General features: G+C 35.7%; 1 protein-coding gene across 5 annotated transcripts; it reads right to left on the bottom strand.

Annotated features, from left to right (window-relative positions):
- Nucleotides 1-2,568: 2,568 nt before the first annotated feature.
- LOC131363526 (uncharacterized) lies at nt 2,569-26,394 on the bottom strand. 5 transcript variants are annotated; one of them, XR_009206336.1, is made up of 20 exons: nt 26,300-26,394; nt 24,112-24,456; nt 23,630-23,980; nt 23,357-23,461; nt 23,156-23,251; nt 20,804-20,896; nt 19,790-19,864; nt 18,803-18,907; nt 16,919-17,011; nt 16,397-16,471; nt 13,946-14,041; nt 13,574-13,657; nt 9,554-9,592; nt 9,295-9,387; nt 8,986-9,081; nt 8,851-8,888; nt 8,711-8,768; nt 8,494-8,554; nt 6,585-6,760; nt 2,569-6,122 (listed from the first exon to the last, which is right to left on the bottom strand). XR_009206336.1 is itself a non-coding variant. In XM_058406147.1 (19 exons), exons 1-18 carry the CDS (start codon nt 26,355-26,357, stop codon nt 8,540-8,542), a joined length of 1,896 nt encoding a protein of 631 aa, XP_058262130.1. In that variant the 5' UTR covers nt 26,358-26,394; the 3' UTR covers nt 2,573-6,122; nt 8,494-8,539. The 5 variants fall into 5 exon arrangements, 2 of the variants coding, with proteins under 2 accessions (XP_058262130.1, XP_058262131.1); XR_009206335.1 differs by having other exon boundaries at nt 2,570-6,122; nt 8,870-8,888; XR_009206337.1 differs by lacking the exon at nt 6,585-6,760 and having other exon boundaries at nt 2,571-6,122.
- Nucleotides 26,395-27,503: the final 1,109 nt, after the last annotated feature.

Below are 27,503 nucleotides of genomic sequence, written 5' to 3'. Positions count from 1 at the left end.
TTGCGTATATGTTTAAGATTTATGTTTTTTATTTATCAGAGAGAATCCTGGGAAATAAACCCCACATGATGTCAATAAGCTGTGGCCTCAAACCACATCACCCCATTTCCTCACACTAATAAGTCATAGCTTTGAATTAATGATCTCGTTTCCACAATTTAATCACATTGACATCATTTAGTGATCAGGAACCTGTTCCCCTAGCTGCCTTAATAGGATTTAATATACACTGCTCAAAAAAATTAAAGGAAGACTTTTTAATCAGAGTATGGCATCAGGACAGGAGGTTTCACACTGCATGACTTCACAATAGGACGAATCGCCGGTAACTCTGTCTGGTCCACAAACTGTGTTTCACAACTGAATGTACGAGTGAGAAATGATAAGGAAATAACACAAGATCACACGAGAGTTCTCACGCGAGACTGGAAATGGAACGACGCAAAAGTTTGCGATCCAAATGGTGCAGGTAACAAGGACTGTGCGTTCTTCATAATTGAAAAATGAATAATTTTGCTGTTACTGATGCGGCTGGTCAAGCAAATGTGTCTGCTTTATTTCTGTTTAATTGTAAAGCTTATTTATTCTTATATAACTATATTTAAGACATTTTTTCTGATAAAAACCTATAAACTCTATTAAAATATTATATTGTGCTTCAACTAAAGCCATGCTTGCTGATATTGTGGTCTATAACTTGTGGTCTCCCCGAACTGCCCGCTGCCCTGTTTCTCACTCTCTCATTGGCTGTAGGTCATCACTGTATTTTTCAGTCAAAACTTCTTTCACACTGCGGGATTGTGAGTTGTCCACAGGTCCAGATATTTAGCATGCCACATATTTCTGAGGCGTCGGCGACTCATCAGCGACTCTCTCAGATCGCGTCTTTGGTAATTCTCACTGCGTGATTGTCACTCACATGCACAAGCTCTGATTTGTCTTGATTTTGGGCATTTGTTGGCGACTTTGCAAAACTAGTCGGTGACTGAAAATCAGGGCTAAAATTTGCTTTGGTGTTAATAAAATCAACAACGGATGCATTAAATGGTCAACAATGAGATGACCCCCAAAACAGGAATGTTTTTACAGGTGGAGGTCACTGACATTTTTTTCCCTACTCATCTTTTCCAACTGTTTTTCACTAGTTTTGCATTTGGCTAGGGTCAGTGTCACTACTGGTAGCATGAGGCGATACCTTGACACTACAGAAGTGGCACAGGCAGTCCAACTCCTCCAGGATGGCACATCAATACGTGCCATTGCCAGCAGGTTTGCTGTGTCTCCCAGCACAGTCTCAAGAGCATGGAGGAGAGTCTAGCTGACAGGCAGTTACTATAGGAGAGCTGGACAGGGCAGTAGAAGGTCCTTAACCCATCAGTAGGACCAGTATCTGCTTATCTGGTTCACCCTGAACACATTTGACAGATCTGAAAGGGTCTGGAGATGCTGTGAAGAATGTTATGCTGCCTGTAACATCATTCATCATGACCGGTTTGGTGGTGTGTCAGTGATGGTGCGGGGAGTCTTATCCATGGAGGGACGCACAGATGTCTACAGGCCAGACAATGGCACCCAGGCTGCCATTAGGTATCAGGAAGAAATCCTAGGACGCATTGTCAGACCCTCTGCTGGTGCAGTGGGTCCTGGGTTCCTCCTGGTGCATGACAATGCCCAGCCTCATGTGGCAAGAGTATGCAGGCAGTTCCTGGAGGATGAAGGAATTGATATCATTGAATGATCCCCATACTTCTGGGACATTATGTTTTGGTCCATCCAAAGCTGTCAGGTTGCACCTCAGGCTGCCCAGAAGCTCAGTGATGCCCTGGTCTAGATCTGGGAGGAAATATCCCAGGACACCATCCGTCGTCCCCGACGTGTCCATATGAGGAGGCCATACAAACTACTGTACCATTTTGAGTTGCTGCAATGAAATTTCAGCAAAATGGTGTTGCCTGCCGCATAATTTTTTCATTTTGATTTTCGGGTGATCTTTGAATTCAGCCTTTGTAGGTTAATAATTGTCATTTCCATCAAACGATGTGGTACCCTTTTGTTCCTAACACATTATCAAGTCCATATCAGTATAGATATCAGGCTTGATATTTTTCCCCATTGACATCTGAGATCAATTGTGTTTTCAAAGTGTTCCTTTCATTTTTAGAGCAGTGAACTTTAATCTAAACAAACCAATATTAGAACCCAAACCTAAACAGGCCTAATTTCCTGTACAGAAGTAATTTTTTTGTATGTCTGGCTATAAAAAAAGAAAAGAATATCTGATATAGCCATTTTTGTTATTGATGTTTTTTTGTTTGTTTTTAAGGTTGATCCAGGTAGAAAGTGTTTTCTGTGAGTAACAAATCACACAAAGTGTGACAAATCCCACTGCAAAGCAGAACTAAGCTCTGATACTGAAAATAATTATCCAGGTTTCAGCTGAAATGCAGTGTTTGGTTTTATATCAGCTTCAGTGTAGTCTCTCATACATAAAGAACTTTAATAAACATTATTTTATTTCAGGGGCAGGAAACGCTAAATAACGCTTCTGTTCATAATAAAGCAAAATGAAGAATAAATCTTTCTGAATTATTTTAATATAAATCTAATATCGGTGTGTTAGAGGCCTTCCTTAGAGAAGACATGGTTTTAATCAGACTAATTGTATAATGACAAACACACCAACATTTGTAGTCAGAAAGAAACAGATAAATCAGAATAGTAATGAATTTATTTATGTTTCATTATTATCATAACAAACCTGGAAGCACTGTGTTCACATGGCTGAATATATTATAGAACCGGTACATGAGATTTGGAAACAATAAAAAAAAGTAAAACAAGCAACATGTAACACTGTTACACTGAATACTGTTCTGTACTCACAATTTAATTCATGTAGAAAGTGAAAAATACTGATATTTACATAAGCCGCATTTTACATGAAAAAAATTTGTTTTTGATTTTTTGAAATACAGAAGAACCAAAAAACACAATCTGATCAGATGCTGCTGCTATCAGTTCAGCATTGATATTCATTGACACACACCTGAGCAGTTTTAAATGTAAACAGTGACATTTCCTGTGTTCCTGTACTGAACGTTATACACAATTATACAAATACTTTTATTACTTTTTGTACCTTTCCTGCATCGCTCTTACATTAAATACTCAGTGTTGTATAAAGTACCCTAAAGCCATACTTGAGTAAAAGTACAGGTATTTTGTTAGAAAATGACTCAAGTAAAAGTTAAAGTCAACCATTATAACTCTACTTGAGTAAAAGTCTTAAAGCATCTAAAATAAACTGTACTTAAGTATCAAAAGTAGTATTTCCATGAATGTACTCAAGTATGGAAAGTAAAAGTAGAAGTAAATTTAATAAAAAAGCAAGACTGTAAACATCTGGAGAATTATGAATTTTATTCTGCAGTGCTTTCTTTCTTAAACTCCTCAATAAGTGTACCACCAAAAAATAAGACTTGCATGAAAGAAAGAAGAGGTCTTTAGAACTGTATTGTAATGAAGTGTACAGTATCAGTGTTTCCAAACATATAACTAAGGCCATGTCCACACGTAGCCGGGGATTTTTCTCTGGGTTTTGACCTTTCGTCCACACGCTAATGCAGTTTGAGGTCGTCGAAAACTGAGCTTTTGGAAAACTCCTTCCAAAGTGAAGATTTTTTCAGTGGTGTGGTATGGACAGGGGAAACGGAGATTTTGAAGAATTGACATCATTGTCTGTGTGCCGGTCTCCTTGATTTTCTGAGCTTTGTTGATGAAGATATTTTGTGCAATAGCAGACTTACATAAACTACTGACTGTGTTAACGTTTCTTACTGGACTTTTTACATGCGTGCACATACACACGCAGTTACTCGGACATTACATTCATGAACAGAGGGCCGGAATGTAATACGGAGCTCACTGCTGCTACATACAAAACTCCGACAATGCACACAGCGATGGTGGTTTTGGATGAGACCCGATCGGACTGCTACATTCTACAATGAATGAATTTTGCATGTCAAGGGCATCACTTTCACGCGATGCACCATTGTTGTTAAACTACCGGAACCTGTAATAAAGTTTTGTCTAGGCTTCTGATTGGCTATGCTCCTGACAGCACTTAACAGGGTGTTTTGCGTTTTCATGTGGACAAAGATATTTTTAACACGTAGGTCATGTGGACAAAATAAGATAACCGAAGTAGAAAAATCTCCGTTTTTAAAACGTGTGGACACTAAAGTCAAGTCAAAGTGGCCTAAAGTCATCATTAACCACAAACTTCCTTTACTGCAAATTTGGACGCAGGGTTTTTTTGTAGTAAGTAATGAAAATGAGAACAGAAAATGTATCGGAGTAAAAGTATAGAATTTGTTTAAAAAAAGTAGTGAAGTAAAAGTTGACAGAAATATAAAAACTCACGTAAAGCACAAAAACTCTCTTTTACTCTCTAGTACTGTAACGAAGTAATTTTATGGAAATATTTACATAGCATGTAATCTGATTGATTTGTTCTGTATGTAAATATAAACTCTGAGCTCTCAAAGATGCAATAAATCAATAGAAAACTTTGTAATCCCTGGAGTTTTATATACAGATTTCTGATAACAGATTATTGCGTCATAAACACAGGTGAATTTGGCAGATGATTAAACAATACAATAAATGTTTTTAATGCCAGACTGAGTTTAAATCCTAATCTTTATCCTACAGTATGTCTCAAAATAGGCAATTAAGTAAAACAAATTTAGTCATAATACCTGGCATTTAAATAAAAAAAACAAAAAAAACAATTATATAGCGGAAGCAAACATGAAGACAAGAGATTCACATTTAAGTATCACAGAAAGGATTGTAAAATAAAAAAAAATAAATAAAAATAAGATATAAAAATATAACATTACAGGCATATTTAAAATAAATCTCTGAGTCAATCAAACTAGTGCATTCAATTACTTACAGGGGGAAAAAGGACACCTTCCTTCAATTCTATATTTTTATTTATCAGGACCTAAATAATAACTGTGTGGATCTCACTAACTTCTATAAAGAAACTTATAACCTCAGGTACTGTACTCATTTTCACGGGGGTCTGCTGCTATCCCAGCGCTCATTGCGCGAAAGGCAGGGGTACTGTACTCATTTTTTCCCAAAAAAATAAATACACCTTTCCTACTTTCACCATTAATAAGAGAGTAATTAGAGGCCAGGTTACTAATGAAATAAACAAAATTAGTTCATCATCATGAAGTGTGACTGTCTGTAAAAGCAGAACTTTGGTGTACGGGATCACTCGTGTGAGTGTCTACATCATGTCAAGAAGAAAGGAAATCAGCCAGGACTCAGAGAAACTGTTGCTGCTCATCAGTCTGTGAAGGTTTTTAAGGCCATCTACATATAATTTCAAATTCATCATTCTACAATGTGAAGAACTGTTTACATGTGGGGAGAACGTTCAATACAGCTGTTCTGCAGAAGGAGTCTGAGGAGTGAGCATCTCAGCAAATTCAGTCTAAGCTCAGACTATTCAGACATACAAAGAAAAATCCAAAGCAACATGTTAAGCCTCTGTAAGCAGATTAAACCAACTGTGAAGCATGGCAGTGGAGGGGTGATGATTTGAGCTTGTTGAGCTACAGGACCTGGGAATCGTGCAGTCAGTGAGACAGCTGATAAAGTCCACTTTATTACCGGAATATTCTGAAGACCATCGAGACCATCTGTCCAGCAGCTTAATCTGAGCTGGAATCAGGTCATGCGACAGGACAATGAGGCTAAATGTTCAGAATGTTGGTTCATGTTTAGGGAAAAAATGATTAAATGTTGAAATCTGTTGTTTTTTTGTTCTCACCTGAGTCTATTTCTAGAAGCTGGTGAGAACCGAACAGTGGTTATTTAGCCCCTGATATATAAAAAGACAGAAGTGATGGAGGGTGTTTTGTTTTCCCCATAACTGCATACCACAGCAAAAAACAGATCTTTATATGGAGTTGCACAGACTAATCAACTAGTACAGTCACTAGTGGTTTCTGTAGGGATGTCAGCTAGTCAGGTGACAGTGCAGGAACCAGGTAGATGTACATTAGCAATCTTCTGGGGTTGTGTTTGAGGATTTTATGCTAAAAACAAAAGGGGAAGGGTTATTCATGAGTAAAAAAAAATATGATAAGCCTAGTGTAATGAGAAAATGTATTACTCTATTATTATTAACTTTATTATTAACTATTATTATGTAACTTTGGTTTGAGAAGTGGGGGAACACAAAATGGGGGAAAATGTTTTTGATTCGAATCCCATTTCCTGCATTTACATACATTTAGAGACTATGGTGATACAAAATCCAGGAAATAATTAAGTTAACTAATAATGATAAATTCTATCAAAAAGAATAGTAGGCTATTAAATGTGCATATAAAAAAAGATGTCTTACTTTCTTTATTGTTTAAAAGGGGCCGATCACCAATCATTTTATAAAGTCAAAAATGTTCACCATTAATGTTTTGTGTATGAATAAAATTTAAATAATGTGAGACTCCAATTTGACTGTTAAACACACTTTTATCTTAAACTAACTGCTGTACCTGAAAATGTAAAATAAATCACTTGTTGCACAGGAGTGGTGTGCAGTCATGTTGGAACAGGAAGGGGTCATCCCCAATTTGGGACCATGAAATTGTCCAAAATGTCTTGGTACTGTCTTGGTATGCTGAAGCATTAAGAGTTCCTTTCACTGGAACTAAGGGGCCGAGCCCAACACCTGAAAAACAACCCCTGAATTCAGTGATTTGGAGGGGTTGTTTGTCAGAGACACATCCATCAAACCACTGATGTTTAGAACAGAAAAAGCAAAAAGCTTTTTTTCAACTGTGTGTGTTACATTACTATTTTGTAATATCATTTGCAGATAGACAGCAGCAAAATTAATATGGAATTATATAGAAATGTTAATCAATACTTGAATAATGGTTTCTCATGCATAAACAACCACCCTTAGTTTATGAACAAATTAAAATATTTACATTCCTGGTGCTAATTTTCTGTGCAGCTCAAATACCTAAAGTAGATCATTTTATGCCTCCAACACTGTATTACACCAGGGTAGGAATAACCATCTGTAATCCTTACTTCTGTAATTCAAAAGGATGGGAAATTGATAACACTATAGATACACTACTTAGATACACCACTTATTTGGTGCACAGGATGCAAGATTCTTCCACAATCTCAGACACACACACACACACATACGTACATATACATATATATATATATATATATATATATATATATATATATATATATATATATATATATATATATATATATATATATATATATATATATAAAAAGAACATTTTTCATTGTCCTCCATCTGTCCCTTCAATCACATGTATCCTAACTGTCCACCTCATCTGTCCTCTGAGTTATGATCATATGAAGTCATTAAACATTAAATTAGCACCCAGAGTCTGCTGGTCATACATTGCTGAGAGAAAATGCGCGGTTTAAAGTGAACTCGTTTTCATGCTACACAGAATCTGCATGAAAATATGATTATCCTGACCTGAGCTAATTTACAGAATCAACCAACTCACATCTCCTTTCTTTCTTTACATCCATGATGACATTAAAGTGATCTGTTGCTGTTTCTGGCGTTTCATCGCTGATTGTGCCACAACCGCCATACCTGCTCATTATACCTGTTCATTACACCTTTCACTGAGCTAGTTTTAGCGAGTGTGCGCGTGACATTCCTGGACACGGACGCGCGCATTGACACAGGCAGACTCTCTGTGTCCAGCTTATGGGCATCGCTAGGCCATTTTTAGAGGGGCTTTAGCCCCCCTAACATTTCAGCCCCCCTAAAAATAATGCAATTCTCCATAAACTGTACACAAATTGGTGATCGCCTCAGTCCTCTTTAAATTTCATATGAAACTCCGGCAGACTTTCGGCTCCTCCCCGTCTTTCAGCACGTTCTTCAATCCGCAGACCGCGGCGTCGCAGAGCGAGGATCAGAGGACAAGTGTGTGTGTGTGTGTGTGTGTGTGTGTGAGCTCAGGAAGATCTTTGGCTTGTTCAGTTCTCAAATGTTATACACATCTATGCAATACAGTGGAATGCTGCATCAAGTTTACCATCATACCCTGTTAGTCAAACTTTAATTTTAATTAATTAATCAATTTATTTATTTATTATTTTTTACTATTATACCTTCATTGGGGGCTGAGCCCCCCTTAAATGAAAATCCTAGACTCTGGTCCTGCTCCTCCAGCGGGATTTTGAAAAAGTCCCCACATGTCCCCCCTGTCCCCAATGGAAATTATGCCCCTGATTATTAATGTAGGGAGGAACTGTATTCAGCTAAACATAAAGTAAGTCTAAGTAAACGAACTGTGGAGCAGATTTTACTGTTTTGTTATTTGTTTAAACTCTATGTAGTTATATAAACAATTAATGTAAAATAAAATAATGTGGTATTAATCCTACCTGCTAAGACCCTGAGGGCTGAGGATCAGGAGCCAGATTCACCAGTTTATGTTGTGGAATCCTGTGTTAAAGGCAAGACATTATTTTTAGGAATTATTTTTCTGCTTATTTGTCTCATATGATGAGCAAGTGGAAACTGCACAAATGATGTTTTTTTTTCAGATTTTTTTATTTCTACTTATTCCATGTAAAATTCTACACACAGTGATATACTGACCCTCCGAGTCTTTTTACACACACACAACTGTCGCAGCTTCTTTATGTCATTTGCAAATCTGTAATAATGAGAATAAAAAATGATCATGTCTTCAGTCTAAACAAAATAAAAAAAAATAAATTGTCCTGTATATTCATAACCTTTAAAATACACATTTACACTTTTTTGTTCTCCTTCCCTGTGTGAAAGAAAAACATGACATGTATTTTAGAACAGAAACTGGTCATGTTTAGAGAGTACACAAGTACTACACAGATCCAGTAGATTATACTTACATAAAGTAGATATTTGTAAAGAAATGTAGCACACAGCAAAGACACTTTCAGTGGGTATGAGAATAAGTCGCAGATCCACTGTCCGCTCACCATTTCCTGTTTATAATAAAGTGTGGAAAAGAAAAGAAAGTGAAGTTCCATATGTTTATATTAACTGGACTGATTTCAATAGCATTTCTGTGTATAATATAATTTTTATCTGTTAGTAATTTCACACATTTTACAGTGATAAATTTTGTATTATTATTATTATTATTATTATTATTATTATTATTATTATTAAAATCATGGAGCACACAGCTCACTCACGTGCTTTTAGGATCAGCTCTACTAATAATGCACCAGCGTTCACAAAAACAACCCCCACTGTACCAAACATGAACACAACCAAATGGGGTAAAGCTGCAATACAAAGACAGGAGATTTAGAGAAATCATTAACTTTTGCCTTTTAACTGAGATTATTGTTTTGTGAATTTTAATAAAGGTATTTTATGGCCTTATTGTAATTTGGATAAATATTGACTGAGACATAGAAGCGTACTGTGACAAAATAATAGTGTACTTACAGTGATGTGTCCCACTCTTTCTGGAGCGATATCTTTCATCTGTGGTAGATAAGGCAAAATCATTAATATCAACAGTACCAAGTCTGTGATAGTAGAAACAAAATCTCTTCCCTGTTCATGTCTTAAAGTAATATTAAGCAGGATCTGCTTATTTTTCCCAACTGGTTTCTGAATGTTGGTGTATGTTGAGGGAAAATGTATATACACTTCTCACAAAAAGTTTGGGTGAAATTTATGGAAAATGTAAAAAGTTCACGCTACAGTGATATAATATCATGAAAGTAGGGTATTTAAGTAGAAGCATGCAATGGTGATTTCCTCATCTCAAACAATTTATTGAAACAAAAGCCAACAACAGTGGTGGGTATACCACAACAAAAAATGTCTCAATAATTTGTCTTGTGCCCTTGACCATCAATTACAGCTTGACAACGATGTCTCATGCTGTTCACGAGTCGACTTATTGTCTGCTGAGGCATGGCATTCCACTCTTCTTGAAGGGCGGCCCTGAGGTCATTGAAGTTCTGGGCTGCAGGGTTACGAGCCTCTACACGGCGACTCAGCTGATCCCATAGGTTTTCTATGGGATTCAGGTCTGGAGAAAGTGCAGGCCACTCCATTTGAGGTACCGCAGCTTCCAGCAGCCGTTCCCTAATGACACGACCTCGATGAGCTGGAGCATTGTCGTCCATGAAGATGAAATTAGGCCTGTGTTGTTCATGCAGGGGCACAATGACTGGATTAATGATGTTATTCAGGTAGTATTGGCTTGTCACTGTACCATTCACAAGATGTAGGGCAGTTCTGTATTGATTAGACACACCTGCCCAGACTGTAACACCACCACAACAGTGGCTGATGCATAGCGCTCTCCTTGACGTCTCCAACATAGTTGTTGGCCATCATTTCTGCTCAACGTGAATCGACTTTCATCAGAGAACAGCACTGAGGCCCACTGGTCCCTCGTGCAGCGTAAATGCTCCCTGGCCCGACGCCTATGTCTGGTGGTGTGGTCAGGTACCCTTGCAGGTCATCTAGCATGCAGACCACGCTGATGTAAACAGTTTTGAATGGTCTGATGTGACACTTGGGTGCCTCTCACCTCCCTTAAATGTGCCTGGAGTTGAGTGGCATTCATCATCCGGTTCCACAGGGCACTGTTCACAATGAAGTGGGTCATCAACGTGGGATGTGGCCAAAGGACGTCCACTTCTATGCCTTTCTGTGACTCTTCCAGTCTCTCTGTGTCTCTGTTGCAACCTGCTGATGACACTCTGTGACACTCTAAGCTCAGTGGTCACTTCCTTCTGAGAACATCCTGTTTGAAGCCTCGCAATGGCGAGGTACTGTTGATCAGTTGTTAGGTGTCATCTCGGTCTCATGATGTCAAACTGTGAACAGCATGATGAAGAGGACTGTTTAAATACCAATTCTAATTGAACTAGAAAATTTATTGGTCGATTCATGGATCAAACTCCAGTTGTGACTTTTGCCGTTAAGCACCTTGTTAGAGAACAGCAAGTTCTGCAAAAAGTACTGAAACACTGAACAGTTGCACATTCAAAAGTGTAGAGAAGGTCAAATTAAGTTCACCTGTAAAGGTTATAGTGCATTTTAGGTGCATCCTGAAATTTCACCCGAAAGCCGAATATCCTTAACTTTTTGTGAGTAGTGTACATTGAAATCAGTTTTTTTGTAACCTGAGGGTAATTGTTTTTTAGACCCTGATAATAAAAAAAACAAAGAAAGAAATTATAACTGACTGTTATAAAGCATCTACTCAAGATTCCTTCAATAAATGTTTTTAAAAAAGTCTCCTAACAAAAAACACTGCAATGACTCGTCGGACACCGGGGTGTTAGAATCCATTTGCAGATTTATTATAAAGGACAGCAGGCAAAATCGTAGTCGAGGAAACGAGGCGAAAGGGGTCAAAAACCAGAAAACACCACTGAGAACAAAACCGAAACTCAAATCCGAAACTCGTAGTTAATAATAGAACAGGCAAGGTCATACACGGGCAATCTAAACAATGACTAAATCAAGGCTTGGCAAGTAACTGAACAGAAACAATGCTTCGCAAAGGAGCTGAGATAACACACTGCTTAAATACACCACTAAACCGGAAGTGGGCAGAAACGGTCAATATTCGGGCGATGGCTCCCTCTGGTGTTCAGGCCCTGAGTGCCTTGTGACAAACACATGAATAATTATTTGCTTTTCTTTGTTAAATATCCACAGAGCTTCTACTTGTGAATGAACTGTTACTATAGAAACAATACTTTTAGTATTACAATTAATGCATTAATATAAAAAATATAAATACTCAGGTCTGCATAATATTAGAAAATTAATCAACACTTTCTGATTTGAGAATTCACCTCAGCAGTAGTCTATTTATTTTTTTATAAAATACTATTACTGAGGTGTGACATCATATAGCACAAGCCATATGTACACTGTTAATATTCCATGACAATAGATGGTCTAAACAGTTGAAATGAACAAAAACAGACATTTCACAACTCCATATTCCTTCAGCTTAAACGGTTCTACATGGAAACAAATGCTAATGATATTTGGTCTGTTACAGAGGGGAGATTCTCTTAGAGGGATTTACAATTTCATATAACACAAAGATGTTCAGAATCCATTCTTTTTTGTGTTTGCTAATAAAGAGCACTGCTGTGTGAGCTAGATCAGCTGTAACATCTAGACCAGCAGTCTCCAACACGTCGCTGAGCAGCCCGCCCAAAGTCTCACAGAGTATGTACAAAACTGAAGAAAATCAAATCAAGACATAAAGGATAAAAAAAACAAGACATTAAGGATAAAGAAAACACATGGCAGATCCTTTTAACTTGGAACCTACGATGCAGCCTCGAAAGCTACGATGCAGCCAAAGTAAAAGAATCAGGACGCATGTGCTGTAGACATTTTAGTGCAGGTGGTGTTGCAGAGTAAAGTACTGTTTAATATTTCCCTTTGAACTTACATATGCCCATAAAAATACTATTATTTAATCACATAAAGTCAAATACAGTTGCAGGTATCTGGTACCTTCAACATCACAAGTGTTCTTTTTTTTTTTTTTAATGAAAAGAGTCTTTTTTAGTCTTGCTGAGGACATAAGGGTATGCGCCATGGGACGAGTCAATAATAATTTGCGGATAAATAACAGAATTCCTGTTAATGAACAAAATCTGACAATAATAACTGATTAATCTAGTCAGCAAATCTGTCATGCTCATTCCATTAACCCAACTCAACAATTAACATGCTGTTTAGGTGAATTGTAAACGATTTATTGCAAAATATGACGGTTCAATATTGACTTCTTTTTTTTTTTTTTTCAAAGTTCATGCAAAAATTGCTTATACAGCTGCTTTGGTTTATGGCATTAAGCTGTGTAAATAAATGTCACTAAAAATATAAGAGGAGTAGCTCTCAGGAAAAAAGGTTGGAGACCCATCATATGAAAATTCTGAACTCAGAGGTTCCCCAATAACCAAAGACATTTCTACAATGAACTGTCTGCATCTGCTCTATATAGAGTATTGTTCTCTATAAACAGGTCAGGCTCTAAGAATGCCAGCAGAATGAACCAAACCGTTATAAACTACATGTATAAAAATAAGAAGATAAAATGTAAGCAGAAGCAGAGTGATGTCATTATCTCAGCACATGGTGAAATCTTAGTGCTTCTGAATTTGAGGACGTTGCTACTCAAGAGGTTTCAATTCCCTCTTATTTGTCAGAGCTACAGATACATCCGTCATGGATTTCTAAGTGTAACGCGTTTCTACAGAATTAACATATCACTTGATTTTATTGACATAATCAGTGGCACTGACGGACAGTAAGAATGTTGTGTATGAATGTGTTTACACTTTTAAAGGCATCTGTGAAAATACAGTGATTCCTAATCTCATTTTCTTATGCTGTAAATGTTTTTTTTTTTTTTTAAATATGCTATCAAAATAAAAAGGATTTGAAAAATAGATGAAAAGTGAGCAATACCTGGTGAAAAGCTTATATTTGTAAACAGTGTAATCATGATCAGCATTTGGAGGAATACCGTCACACAGACCAATGCGTCCCGTTCTACAAACCGAGAAAAAACACAAACATTTTTACACCAGTGTAATCATGACACTGTTATTACCTGAATGTTCAGTGTACAAATAATTCATTAAACTGTAGTAAAACACTTTTAAAGCTAAAACACAGGGTCATGCTTTTGTACTGGATGGTACTTAGCTTTTTCCTCTTAGCTTCCTGATCGACTGTCCTGTTCAGCTTTATATGAAACTATTAGAAGTTCTTTGGTACATCCAGTGGAAAAGCTTCTCCACCAAAAATAAACAGTAATGACACAGGACTGGTACTTACCTTTCACATCAACATTCAGATTGTAATGGATGTAGATCGACCCTGAAACCCTTACAACCTCCAGGAGCAACGTCCCTGATATATAGAGTAAATCACCTGCAACAAGAAACATCTACAGTATTTTTACATCATCTTCACATGACACATCTTTCACAAGTCTTACTGAGGTTATTAAATTTACTGCACACTACAGAATCTACAATACCTGCTACAGTGAGGGAAAAAATTATTTGATCCCCTGCTGATTTTGTACGTTTGCCCACTGACAAAGAAATGATCAGTCTGTAATTTTAATGGTAGGTTTATCTGAACAGTGAGAGACAGGATAACAAAACAATCCAGAAAAACGCATTTCAAAAAAGTTATACATTGATTTGCATTTTATTGAGTGAAATAAGTATTTGACCCCTTTGCAAAACAGACTTAGTACTTGGTAGCTAACCCCGGTTGGCAATCACAGACATCAGACATTTCTTGTAGTTGGCCACCAGGTTTGCACACATCTCAAGGAATTTGGGCCCACTCCTCTTTGCAACCACTACCCATTTTCAATTCCCCGGCTGAGGGAAGGAGGTTCTCACTCAAGATTTGATGGTACATGGCTCCGTCCATCGTCCCTTTGATGCGGTGCGGTTGTCCTGTCCCCTTAGCAGAAAAACACCCCAAAGCATAATGTTTCCACCTCCATGTTTGACGGTGGGGATGGTCTTCTTGGAGTCATAGGCAGCATTCCTCCTCCTCCAAACACGGCAAGTTGAGTTGATGCCAAAGAGCTGGATTTTGGTCTCATTTGACCACATGACCTCTGAATCATTCAGATGTTCACTGGCAAACTTCAGATGAGCCTGTACATGTGCTTTCTTTAGCAGGGCGACCTTGCAGGCGGGGATTTCAGTCTTTCACGGCCTAGTGTGTTACCAATTGTTTTCTTGGTGACTATGGTCCCAGCTGCCTTGAGATCATTGACAAAATCCTCCAGTGTAATTCTGGGCTGATTCCTCGCCGTTCTCATGATCATTGAAACTCCATGAGGTGAGATCTTGCATGGAGCCCCAGACCGAGGAAGATCGACAGTCCTTTTGTGTTTCTTCCATTCGGGAATAATCGCACCAACTGTTGTCACCTTCTCACCAAGCTGCTTGGCGATGGTCTTTGTAGCTCATTCCAGCCTTGTGTAGGTAAGAGCATTCCCTGAGAGTGCTCCTACTGTAATCTCAGCTCCTTACCTGTATAAAAGACACCTGGGAGCCAGAAATCTTTCTGATTGATAGGGGATCAAATACTTATTTCACTCATTAAAATGCAAATCAATGTAGAACTTTTCTGAAATGCGGATTTTTTTGTTGCTATTCTGCCTCTCACTGTTCAGATAAACCTACCATTAAAATTACAGACTGATCATTTCTTTGTCAGTGGGCAAACGTACAAAATCAGCAGGGGATCAAATAATTTTTTCCCTCACTGTGCTGTCTTATGAAATTAATAATCAACTCCAGAATTATTGACTTTCTTGAATATTTAATATAATAGGATATGGTTTGAGACATGATCATCTGCTGTGTTTCAGTATTTCAGAAATATTATGAGAATAAAATAAAGTGAATCTGTGAATATGCCAGTCCCATGCTCTTTGCAGTGCTTCATGTATCAATAAGATTGTCATTTCATATTTTGAAGGATTTTCCCTCAACTAAAAAAAATCTTATTTTTAACATTTTTTGCAAAAGATTTTTTACTAGTTTGTTTCTCTTGTTTAGACAGTTCTTTAGAGAACTGTGTAGTTTCATATGTATACCTAAAAGAAAGACATGATCAAGTATTATGACGTGATACATAACATCCACTTCTGCCTCTGAGCAATTCAGTTATTTCTGTTTATTTGTCATTTTGTGATTTCAGCTCTGTGACCTTTGTCTTTAATGTTATGTTGTGTGCATCTAATAAAAATCAGTGGTAACGAGGGTGAAACTGGTAATATACACACATGAACACTAAATAAACCCGTGTTTCTTTATTGTTTTGTGAGTAATGTTAGCATAGTTCTAGCGAACTACTTAATTGTAAATAAAATAGCCAAATACAATGGAATATACCACAACAACCATTATTTGGTTCATCATTAACATTATTAAAGTTATTCAGACAGAGAAGGAAGAGAAGTTAACCTAAATTTTTTCAGTTTAACATTTTAATTCATTGTATTTCTGGCCAACACACAAAGTTTTTATTTTTAAGAGTTTGTGTTTTAATTTTACACAACTTTAATGAAGTTGTGTAATTAGTTAACTGTATCTATGTGGATGGATTTGTAATTAATGTGAAATCTGTGGACTGAAAGTACAATCATATAGTTATGAATTCATATTACATTCAATTTAATGTCTGTTATGTCTGACTGAACAAAATAAATAAAATAAAAAGGTAGAATAAAGTATTACATGATGTACTTACTCAGAAAAACAAGAAAATAACGAAAATAAAACCAGACCAAAGTGAAAAGTGGAACTAATAACGCAATCGCACTTCCTGAAAAACAAAGAATATTAATTACAGAAATATCAAATAACAGTTTAGCTCGCAAAGGCTCGAGCTGTAATTTTTTAAGCTGAAATTATTTGTGTATTTGTGTTTTTAATTATGCTAATGAAACTAATAAGCTTAATTATAAAAATGTTTCAGACTCAGCAGATACAGATACCCAATGAAAACTGAAACATTACATGATTAAACTGATCTTAGGATATCTGGACAATAAGAACAACAAAATTTAGGAATATATGTTAAAGTAAATATAATTTAAAAAGTTAAATGTGTGTAACTTTGATTACTTTACATTCTGTGCATGCATTCTAAATGTTTTATAAATATTAAATAGCCTTTAGGATAAGAAGTGCTGAGGAAAATATAACAGTACATTTCATCATTTAATGAAATGAGAATCAATCAAATTTAACTTAAGTAAGTGGTACTTACTTTGAAATCCCAGTGTAAAAACAGTTATTCGTAGAATATCACTGAGTTCTGTAATTCTGTAAATCGTTAATGGACGAATTTTTTTACAGCATGCTGTATGGGGAAAAGAAAGAATTATTAAAAGGTTATTTCAGAGGTGTGTAAGACCTGTTTAAAAAGAAAACTAATTAAAAAAAAACATGAATGGTCTTTAAATTCCAGGTTTTATTAGCTATCCAAAACAAAAACAAAAACAAAATAAAAGGCATTGTCTAAACACCAGTGCACTTAGTCCATGTCTTGACTATGATGTATTAATATACAGCAAATTATTGAATATGCTTTTATGTGTGAATAATTACAGCACTGACTCATTCACTTGTGAAATAACATACGCTAGATCTGATTAGTATGACTGAGAAACAGAAAATACAAGGAATTCACACAGAGAGGACAGAATTATAGTTATACTATAACTGTTATAGCATAATATAATATAATATAATATGATATAATATAATATAATATAATAATATGTTATAAGTTATCCTTTTTTCAAAAAATGACAAGAACATCTATAAAATCACTTGGATTTATAATCATTTACAATTATAAACAATCTTTTTTTATTATAAATGATTTTAAAAATGCTTTATACTTTTAACACTACTTTTTATTTTTCTGTACTTTACTGTAACATTCAAACATTAAATAGAGTAAACTGTTCAACTGCTCAGTCTACTGATTAATCATCTATTTTTCTAACACAGTTAAGATCTTAGGAACATCTTAGGATGTTCAGGTTCAGTGTATTAGATGTTATAAGATGTCAGATTATGATGATGCAGTCTGCACACTCACTAAGTCTGGATTTAAATCAATGTACTGAAAAGTTAATATTGTTTCCCTTTTTGTAACCCTAACCCTTTACAAAATATGAAGCGTTCTTATATCTGTTCTACACATGCTCAGGTAAAAGAGTCAGATTCTGGGAATTGGTAATATTATTAATTTATATTATTATAAATCAGTCACACTTGTATTTTGAGATTTTGGATTCACCGAAACTAATACAAAATCAAGAAAACTCTCCAATATTCGGAGAACATTTTTGGAAATTACGGCAGTATTTCAGCACAATTTGGCAAAGACACAGCATATTAACAGGCAATTTTAATACACTCATCCTTACTCTTCTTAAACTGAAATTCTGGAAATTCAGTTTGATTTTATTTATATTGCACTTTTATCAAAATCATAATCACATAATCGGAAAGCAGCTTTACAGAAATCTGGGTGACTCCAAAGATTGTGATTATAAATGATTATTGTACAGCTGAACACTACAGGGTCAGTTGGTGCATGTGATGACAGAATGTAGAGTACAGGCATCGGATTTATTTACTTTTTTTTCCCATTAACTTCAGTTTTAAATTTATGGACAATTATATGGCAAGATATTACATTTCAGAAACACAGAGTGACTGATTATGCCCTTATCGGAATGTATCTGTGTATCAATTCTATAATTTATTATGAAAAAAAGGCATTTTCTTAAAAGTAATAATCCATTAAAGGTAAAAATGTGGCTGATTTGGTAGCTTAGTGGTTACGGTGTTGGACTAACAATCAGTGAGTTCGAATCCCAGGTCCACCAAGCTGCCACTGCTGGCCCCTGAGCCCTTAACCCTCAGTTGTATGAAACGAGATAAGTTGTAAGTCACTCTGGATAGGAGTGTCATAAATGTCAATGTAAAAAATATCAAATATGAAAATATCTTCTCTGACATCTATACTCATATACCCACATCCAACTCTCGCTCTCTTTTTTGTTCATACACACACAAACACACACACATACACACACTATAAGAATCAAATATAATAAATGGTTGAAACACCTACTTAGAGCAATAACACCCAGAACAGGAATAAGTAGCAGCAGGAGCATGATTATCAGAGCTACTTTCGCTTCAGTGGCAAAGCTAAACAACATATCCACAAAAATAGCTAGACAATAAAAACAAAAAAGTTAGTATATATTACACAAATACATGCCATGCTTTGTAAAGAGAAATATGAAAAGGAAAGAAAATCTAAATACAGAAGTAAAACCTTGTAAAGGATAGCAATTTTTGGATTTATGTATCATTCACTCTGAAGACTTTATAACATCAACTGCAGCAAGCAGCCGTAATAATTCATTCAGATACTGATGTGATTTACTCAAAGCTGCACTGAGGAGAGAATTATAATACATCAGAATTATAATACAGCACCAGTGTCACAAACTTTAGTTTCAGCAAAAAAGCAGAGCATTCACTAATGATATCAGAAAACTTGCCCTTGATAAATAAATTGTGTCGGTAATTTAAATAAAAACTCTCTCTGTAATGAGAACAGTTACATAAGATTGAAAACATTTTCATGGTTTATTTGTTTATATTCATTTTATGTCACATTTGGTGCAGTTTCCTGAGACAATGGTCCCTAGTCTCTGAAAGCAGGTTTTATTTAAAGATTTTCAGTTTAGTGTTTAACTGAAACTCAAGCTAGATAAAAAGTACATATAAGAGCATTTCTAACACTCCAACCACTTTTAATATATAAAATAATATAAGAAAACAGGACTTTATCTCCTGGTTCCAAGACCTTTGTTTAATCCTGTCTTACTGTAACTGAGCCCCTGATTTGAGGAAGCATGTAACATATGAATCTGTATGATCAATCATTTTGTATGTAGATTCTCCGACCAGTGTTTCACGAGTAGAAGCACATGGTTTTGAAATTATTTCATACCTTAATTAGTTTCTTTCCTAACTTTACACTTTATAAACATATGTAATACAATTTTGCAGATAGTAATGGTGTGATGATTTCATGTATACTCACAAGAATACGCAAAAACAGTTATCACAGTATACTGTAGCAGAATTGCCAACTTGGTAATTAATCGCTGGGGAAAATCTGCAATGTAAAAAATACACAATTTCACAATTTTACTACTTCCTAGCTCCAGAAAGCATAAATAAATTTAATTAAAAAGTACTGATAAACTGCTGAAGGTGTTTATGGAGGTAGCAGAAAGTAACAGTACAAACTGTGGGAGAAATTCTAGCAGGGGAACAGTAGAGACATGAAAAGTAAAATAATAAAAAAAAAAAAGATTATATCAGACATTTGTGCACACATTCACCTGATCTAACCAGCATAAACATTTTTCTTTTTTATGCCTTTGCCACCAAGAGATAGAGGTGTCTGTGCCTCCTTGTGAGACTGTTCTAAGACTATTACATAGTGCTGTATAAGAATTCTTCCATCTCACTTCAGTAATCCAGATCTCTGGTCTCTACTTATTTCCCCAATTAAAAATGCTCTTTCTGTCACAGTGCATGATAATATGAAATCAATTTTTTCAACATACGTGTGACTTCCTCGCTTATGTAAGACATTAAATATATTTATTACAGGCAATAAACATTTTGAAAAGATTTTGCTGAACAGCGTCGAAAACGGCACCTTTCAATTTTCAGATGGCAGAGGGGAAATAATGTGTAATTCAAAAAGGCTTTCAAAAAGTGTCAGATATAAAGCTTTATATATAATTTTAATGCTAGCTATACTTAAAAAGTATTCCTTTCCTGATCTGCTGTGTAACATTATACAGTTTTCATTAAGAAAATCAGACAAACTATTGGTTCATGGATGATATTGAAAAGGTGTCTACTACATTTACCCCCTACCTCCAACAAACATAATGTGGGGCATTATTTTGGCATGGGTTTGGCACCAGGAATAATCTGGAACATGGGCCTAATGACCCAGCATTATGAATTTAAAATTGACTTTTTGTAATAATACCCATGACTGCAAATTCACATCGGACCACTGATCATCAAATCATACCTTGAAATGTTTTCAGATGGAGAACAATCCAAAGTAGTAACAGGATCCGAGCAAAATTAAGGGCTGAACAAGTTGCTGCTTCAGTAAAAATCCCTAGAAGGTGGATGGATGGATGGATGGATGGATGGATGGATAGATAGATAGATGAAATGTTTTTCAGACATAAAGAAAACTTCCAAATGAGTTATATTATGAGTTGCTTCACTCCAGAACTGTTGCAAACAACCTAAAACATATTTCAGTTATAAAATTTCCTTTAATGTTTAGTATTTTAAATGTTAGTGGCACGACTGAGTTGATTTTTTTCATCTATCCTCTTTGGCAGTACAGCAGTGTGTTCTCTATAATAATGCTGATGGAGATGGGGAGACAACAAGAGGTTAAATATCTTTGGGTTACAAACGTGACCCCAGTTTTCTGGTAGCATGAGTGAGGCGTGTTTGCCTTGTCTCTCAGAAACAATAATTCATTACACCAGTCAGGATTGGCTGTCAGAGGTGATGTGTTTAGCATGGAGGATGGACTTACTCCTGCAACATCACCTACATTAGGAGAGTGGTGTAATGAGATGCTCAGTCAGGCTAGAAGAAAACTGGACCATGGTCATAACACAAATTTCTTTTTCCAGCATTTGCTTAAGTCAGAATATTGTGAATTCCATCATAAGGATCATTGAATTAGTTCAAATCTCAGGTCAGTATGTGGCCATTTCCCTACTGGAGTGGGTGTACAAGCCTGCAGAGCCTTTTGGGAAGGTGACAGTATAGTGTCGATAATCCAGTATGAGATATAGCCTTTAATGATCAGTCGACCAGTGACACAAACAGCTTTTCAGATCTCCTGATTCCGCTGTCCTGTCAATAACAAGTGGACTGAGCAGAGAGCATTGGATTGTTTCTGCTCTTCAGAGTGCTGATAATTTTGGGGACAAATGTAGGATATGATTCCATTAAAAAACTGAGCCTCAACCCATAGAAACTGCATTCATGATGAAGTTAAATTCCAGCATGGATGTCACTACTGCACTTTGCTGAAGTCAGTGCTGGCACCATCACCATTTTCAAAGAAAATTTAACATCTAAATAATCCAGAAGCTTGAATAGAGGTTCTGATTGTACCACCAGCTCCACATTCAAGTTCCTTGGAGTGATCAGAGATTTAGTTATGGTGTGGTGTTGAGAAGATTCTTTAATGAATCAGTAAATGAGGGAGTACGGATGCAAAGGAAAACTTCTGAAACATTTCCACGGAAACTTCATCTTGGGAATTTTGGAAAAATTCCAAGTTGGAAACTTAATAGGAATTTATGGGAATTTATGGGAATTAATGGGGATTTATTTAGAAATTTGGGGAAATTTATATAAACATTTTGTTTGGCCATAAGCTGACATGCAAACAAAATAATGCATAAATGAGATTTGTGCCTTTGATTTAATTGTAAGTAGTACTTTAATTCTTTCATTAAACAACACAAAAACATAAATGTTGAATGTAAAAAACAAAACAAAACCCATATTTCCCTGTTTGCTGTAAAATGAAAGCACACCCCACCGTTTCCCTTCCAAGAAAAGTCCCATTCAACATTGTAATCTTCAGGTTCAAATACAGAACTGTGGCTTTAATATTCTTGTGATAGTCAGAGCCTGGAGAATAGGGAAGAATTCCCCCCTTAAGTGACTGAGTGTGAGTGTGTGTGTGTGTGTGTGTGTGTGTGTGAAGGATGGTCTTTTTCAGACAGTTTTTTTTTATCTCACCTAAATGTTTGCTCAGTCAGTGTATTTGTTTTTACAATAGTAAAATCTTGTTTTAAATATAAATATATGTAATATTTATGTAATTTACATGACTACTCACCAAGATGGACATTTTTTGAAATTGTAGGATTCAAGAAATGATCAGTGTATATTATGGAGGAATGCACAGTGCATGTGGAGGTGTGTCCTCAGTAGCCCTGCAGTGCTGTGTGCATGTGATTGAGGAATACACAGGGTTGTTTTATATGGTTGTTTTAACCAAGATTATGCTGCACAATATTTTTTTCAACTCCATTTAAGTTCCCCGTTATAGGCTAACCTGCAATTTTGCAAATTCCCAGTTTATTCCCATTAACTCCCATATATTCCCGTTAATTCCCTTGGAAAGTTTCCAGCCATGAAAATTCCCAGAACTTTACAAAAATGAAAATCCTAGAATCGTCCCTGTCTCACACATTCCCAGATTTTATAGAAAAAATCTTGTGTGTAATTGTCTTATAGATAAGAATTCTTACTTTTCATGAAGGATTTCTTATGCATATTTCTGGAGTTTATCCTGATACAGCTGTAAACACTAACTGTGAGAAACAATATTTACCATCAGTGACACCCCAGAGGATGAAGACAATGGACATGGTAATGTTAGGACAAAGGACATGTGCACACTGTATAGCTACGGCTCTTCTGCTGTCATCTACAAATAAACAAAAAGAATATATGCATTATTTTTACGTTGAGTTAAAATGTAAAGTTACAAAACTTCATAAAATCAAAGTCATAAAATGAAGACCAGACTTACCTTTCCTTTTATAACATGTGTAAGATAGGAAGCCCAGTACAAGTGATCCGATTACAAATCCAAGTATACACAAAATGATAATTGCAAAATGCAGAAAGGAAAGACCTGTGTGGCACAAACACCAGAGTTATTAAAAGAAGCAGGGCATTTTTTTTACTTCTTTAGGGTGGTGCATATCACATGATGTTATCCCTGTTACTCCACATACTACTTATTAAGACATCAGCTCTGATACATCTTTACATGTTTTGTGTATAAAATACAGTGACTTACCCAGCTGCTGTACCTCCACAGTTGTGTTAGCTGATGATGTCCCAGAGAACGCTAAACACATATACAGCCCTTTGTCCTCCGTTTGGACATTCTTCAGTCTCATAGAGAAGTTTCCTTTGTTTCTTTCTTCAGTGCTGAAGAATTGTACTCTGTCCACGTATCTCTCACCAGTCGACTCTGTCAGGATCTGACCCTCCTGATAAAGCAGCACTAAGATATCTTCTTCCATTTTCTTCCATGACACCTCTTCTATATTTTCTGGTGGGAGATGAGAGTCTACAGAGCAGTTCAGAGTGATATCTTCACCCGCCTGTGCAGATATAACATGGGATCCAGACACGATCAAACGCTCTGAAATGAGAATTGTTTGAAATTTTGATTTTACATTAAAATAATAATAATAATAACAATATTGACCAATTTTTAAAAAATCTAATATTTTTACAGAACATTTCATGAATGAGGTGAAAATTTTTACCCACCAATCTCCTTTATTTCAATCAGAGTTTCACCAGAATCCAGCTTTGTGTAAACAGCACACTTATAAACTCCTGCATCTTTACTGGTCACATCTGTAAGGAGGAGGGAGAAGTTTCCATGAGTGAACTCATTGGTGAAGAAATGAGCTCTTTCATGATAAAGCTGGTTCTGAGACTCTGGTCGACTCTCTCCATTCTGCCACAAGTGCACTAGAGTTTCACTGTCAATTCTTTTCCACTCCACTTCCAGGTCTTCCAGTGGTAGAGGAGTTTCTACAAAGCAGGGCAGCATCACTGAGTCTCCCAGCTGAACAATGAGAGGACCAGGTGGACCATGGACATGGAACCCTAAAGTAAATAAAAACACTGTTAAAAGATGCTGACCTAATGTAAATTTCCTTCATGTAGGTAATACCAGTTTCCTTTAGCTTTGCAAAAAACATTCCACTAGGTAAATACAAGCACATTGCCTACAGAACCAAAAGTTCAGGGGGTGGAGTCCAATCTGATCCTCCTGATGTTACATAGGTGAAGTCAAACTAAAAGTCCAGGCATAGTAGGTAACTCAGTGTTCTTCAGGTTGGATAGGTGTTAAAGTTAGAGTTATTAAGTAGGAGGGGACAGATCAGGTCCAGTTCCAAACCAGATTCCTGTATTTCTGGTTCTGCAGGAAAGAATATCTCAATAGATGGGTTAGTCTAAATTGTGCCAGTTGTGAATGGGTATATGTGTGTGATTTTCTGAGATAAACTGCAATAACCTGAATGAAACCTGTTAAAGCTGAGGTTTTGACTCCTGAGTAGCACAATGAAAAAGAGTTTGCCCCACTGGAGGAGTGGAAGTACTGAACATGTCACATCTGTCTGTGGCTGGGAGATCATGACAGTAAAACGGTCTGTGTTCTGGGGGTAGGATTGGTGGTGTCAGTCTCTTCCCTAACATTCAGAGGGATATTAGCCAATCCCTGGAATTTACTAGTTTTGTAATAGGGACATAAGCTAACTGGTGAGTGGGAATTGGCCAATGGCCAAATATGGGATTAAAAAATATAATCAACTGAATCAGCATCTAATTGTTTGTAAACATGTGTGCACTTTAAAACATAATTTGAGAACAGTTTTAGGAGATATTATTCTAATTTCATATTCTAGGACATATTCTTTGGTCATAATTAGGGCATATTCTAATTTCACAAATGATATTTTTGCTATCACACACATCGCAATCTTTCTACCTATGTCCTTCTCTCTGTTTCACTGGCTTAAACTGTCACATCATTGCTGACTTCACTTCAAACCCTATTTTCCATCACCAAACCTGTTCATAATCACACACACCCTTAAACCCAGACATTTTAACAGTAATTGTGGAGTCTCACTCACTAGCATTACAACTATTTTGATTCATTCTGATAATGATGGATCCAAATGTTTTCAACCTGTGTTTTGTTTTTCTGCTTTTATTTATTTTAATTTTGTTTGCCCTGCTAAATCTATTCACTGTAAAAAAAAAAAATCAGAATGAAAAAAATAATCATAATGATGAATAGCGATGTTTAGACTAATCATTGATCACCATTGTTCCAGGCGACCAATCAATGAACAGTGATTTTTTCCCTCAAATTATTCGCAGATTAATCACTTTACAGCAATGAAAGTAAGAGCAGTAATTTCGTGAGAAACATTTTTCTTCACTGTAAATATGTTCTAAAAATGCTCTGCTATTGCAGTCTGTCATCAGAAAATGCTCCTTGATTTTGGTATGCTAATGATCATAATAATTTAGTGAATATGCAAATTAGCCCATGACTTTATATAGTTTCTTCTAAAAACAAAATTGATCCTTGTACCGTGTCTACAGATGAAGCGCATTATCACTTACTGCAAATGCATAAACCACACCCCCAATTTCTGTTTTTAACAAATGCCGCAATACACATTTCTGTTTTAGGGATTAAAATGTATCTATCTATTATATGTATTTATATAAGTATTTATACACAATAGTAATGTATTTATATACTATTTATATATTATAGAAATGTACATATTTTTTATTCCTGGTTCAGGTTGATCTGCAGTTTTCCCAGACAAACTATTGCAAGTTGATTCGAGGAAAAGAAAACATCTTCACCTAGACAAAATCCTACACTAGAAGTGAATTCACAGAGCAGAATAATATTTTACATTACCGTCACAGGTGAAAATGAACAGCAACGGATAAAAGTAAATTTTCAGGGCAGCCTCCATTCCTGCGAAGAAAACCACACCTTCATCTTTTACTTTTCGGGTCACGTGGGTAACAGAAGCTCTGTGAACCCCGCCCCCTCCCCCACCCTCTGATAACACCTGAGCACATTGTGCAAATGCTTATAGTGTATATAATATATGTATCATTCAAAATTTTCTTTTGTAAATTGACTACATTTTAAATCCTTATACTATCTTGTAATCCTTATGAAGCTGTGTGAAACGGTACATTCATCTCTCTTAGCATGAAGTTTTATACCTGTATTGTAGCTCTGCCGTGTACAATATACAATTTTAATTTATTAATAAGCAATTGTTTTTGTCATTTCAAATCGATTCGCGGAAATTTATTTCCGCAAAACGACATTTTTTCTAGTATAAAAATAGACTATAGTCTTTTGATCAGGCGAAATTTTTAGATACCTAAATCGTCCTTCGATGTCGTATAATTTTTTTTTATTATTATTACCCCCCCATTATTTACATCTCAATTTATTATTTATTATTATTACCCCCCCTCTATTATTTAAATCTCAATTTATTATTTATTATTATTACCCCCCCATTATTTAAATCTCAATTTATTATTTATTATTATTACCCCCCCTCTATTATTTAAATCTCAATTTATTATTTATTATTATTACCCCCCCATTATTTAAATCTCAATTTATTATTTATTATTATTACCCCCCCTCTATTATTTAAATCTCAATTTATAATTTATTATTATTACCCCCTCCCCAATTATTTAAATCTCAATTTATTATTTATTATTATTACCCCCCCTCTATTATTTAAATCTCAATTTATTATTTATTATTATTACCCCCCCTCTATTATTTAAATCTCAATTTATTATTTATTATTATTACCCCCCCTCTATTATTTAAATCTCAATGTATTATTTATTATTATTACCCCCCCCTCTATTATTTAAATCTCAATTTATTATTTATTATTATTACCCCCCCCCTCTATTATTTAAATCTCAATTTATTATTTATTATTATTACCCCCCCTCTATTATTTAAATCTCAATTTATTATTTATTATTATTACCCCCCCTCTATTATTTAAATCTCAATTTATTATTTATTATTATTACCCCCCCCCCATTATTTAAATCTCAATTTATTATTTATT

Source organism: Hemibagrus wyckioides, linkage group LG13 (genome assembly GCF_019097595.1).
Source record: "Hemibagrus wyckioides isolate EC202008001 linkage group LG13, SWU_Hwy_1.0, whole genome shotgun sequence".
NCBI lineage: Eukaryota > Metazoa > Chordata > Actinopteri > Siluriformes > Bagridae > Hemibagrus > Hemibagrus wyckioides.
This window is presented reverse-complemented; position numbering and strand designations above follow the sequence as displayed.

What these genes read in the sequence shown, in the direction of transcription:
- LOC131363526 (XM_058406147.1), bottom strand. Translation starts at nt 26,357, where the DNA reads ATGGAGGCTGCCCTGAAAATTTACTTTTATCCGTTGCTGTTCATTTTC. An exon ending in GATTGAAATAAAGGAGATTG is followed by an intron (nt 23,981 to 24,111) that starts GTGGGTAAAAAT and finishes TTCTCATTTCAG; the next exon opens with AGCGTTTGATCGTGTCTGGA. An exon ending in TCTGGGTGTTATTGCTCTAA is followed by an intron (nt 17,012 to 18,802) that starts GTAGGTGTTTCA and finishes TTCCCCATACAG; the next exon opens with CATGCTGTAAAAAAATTCGT.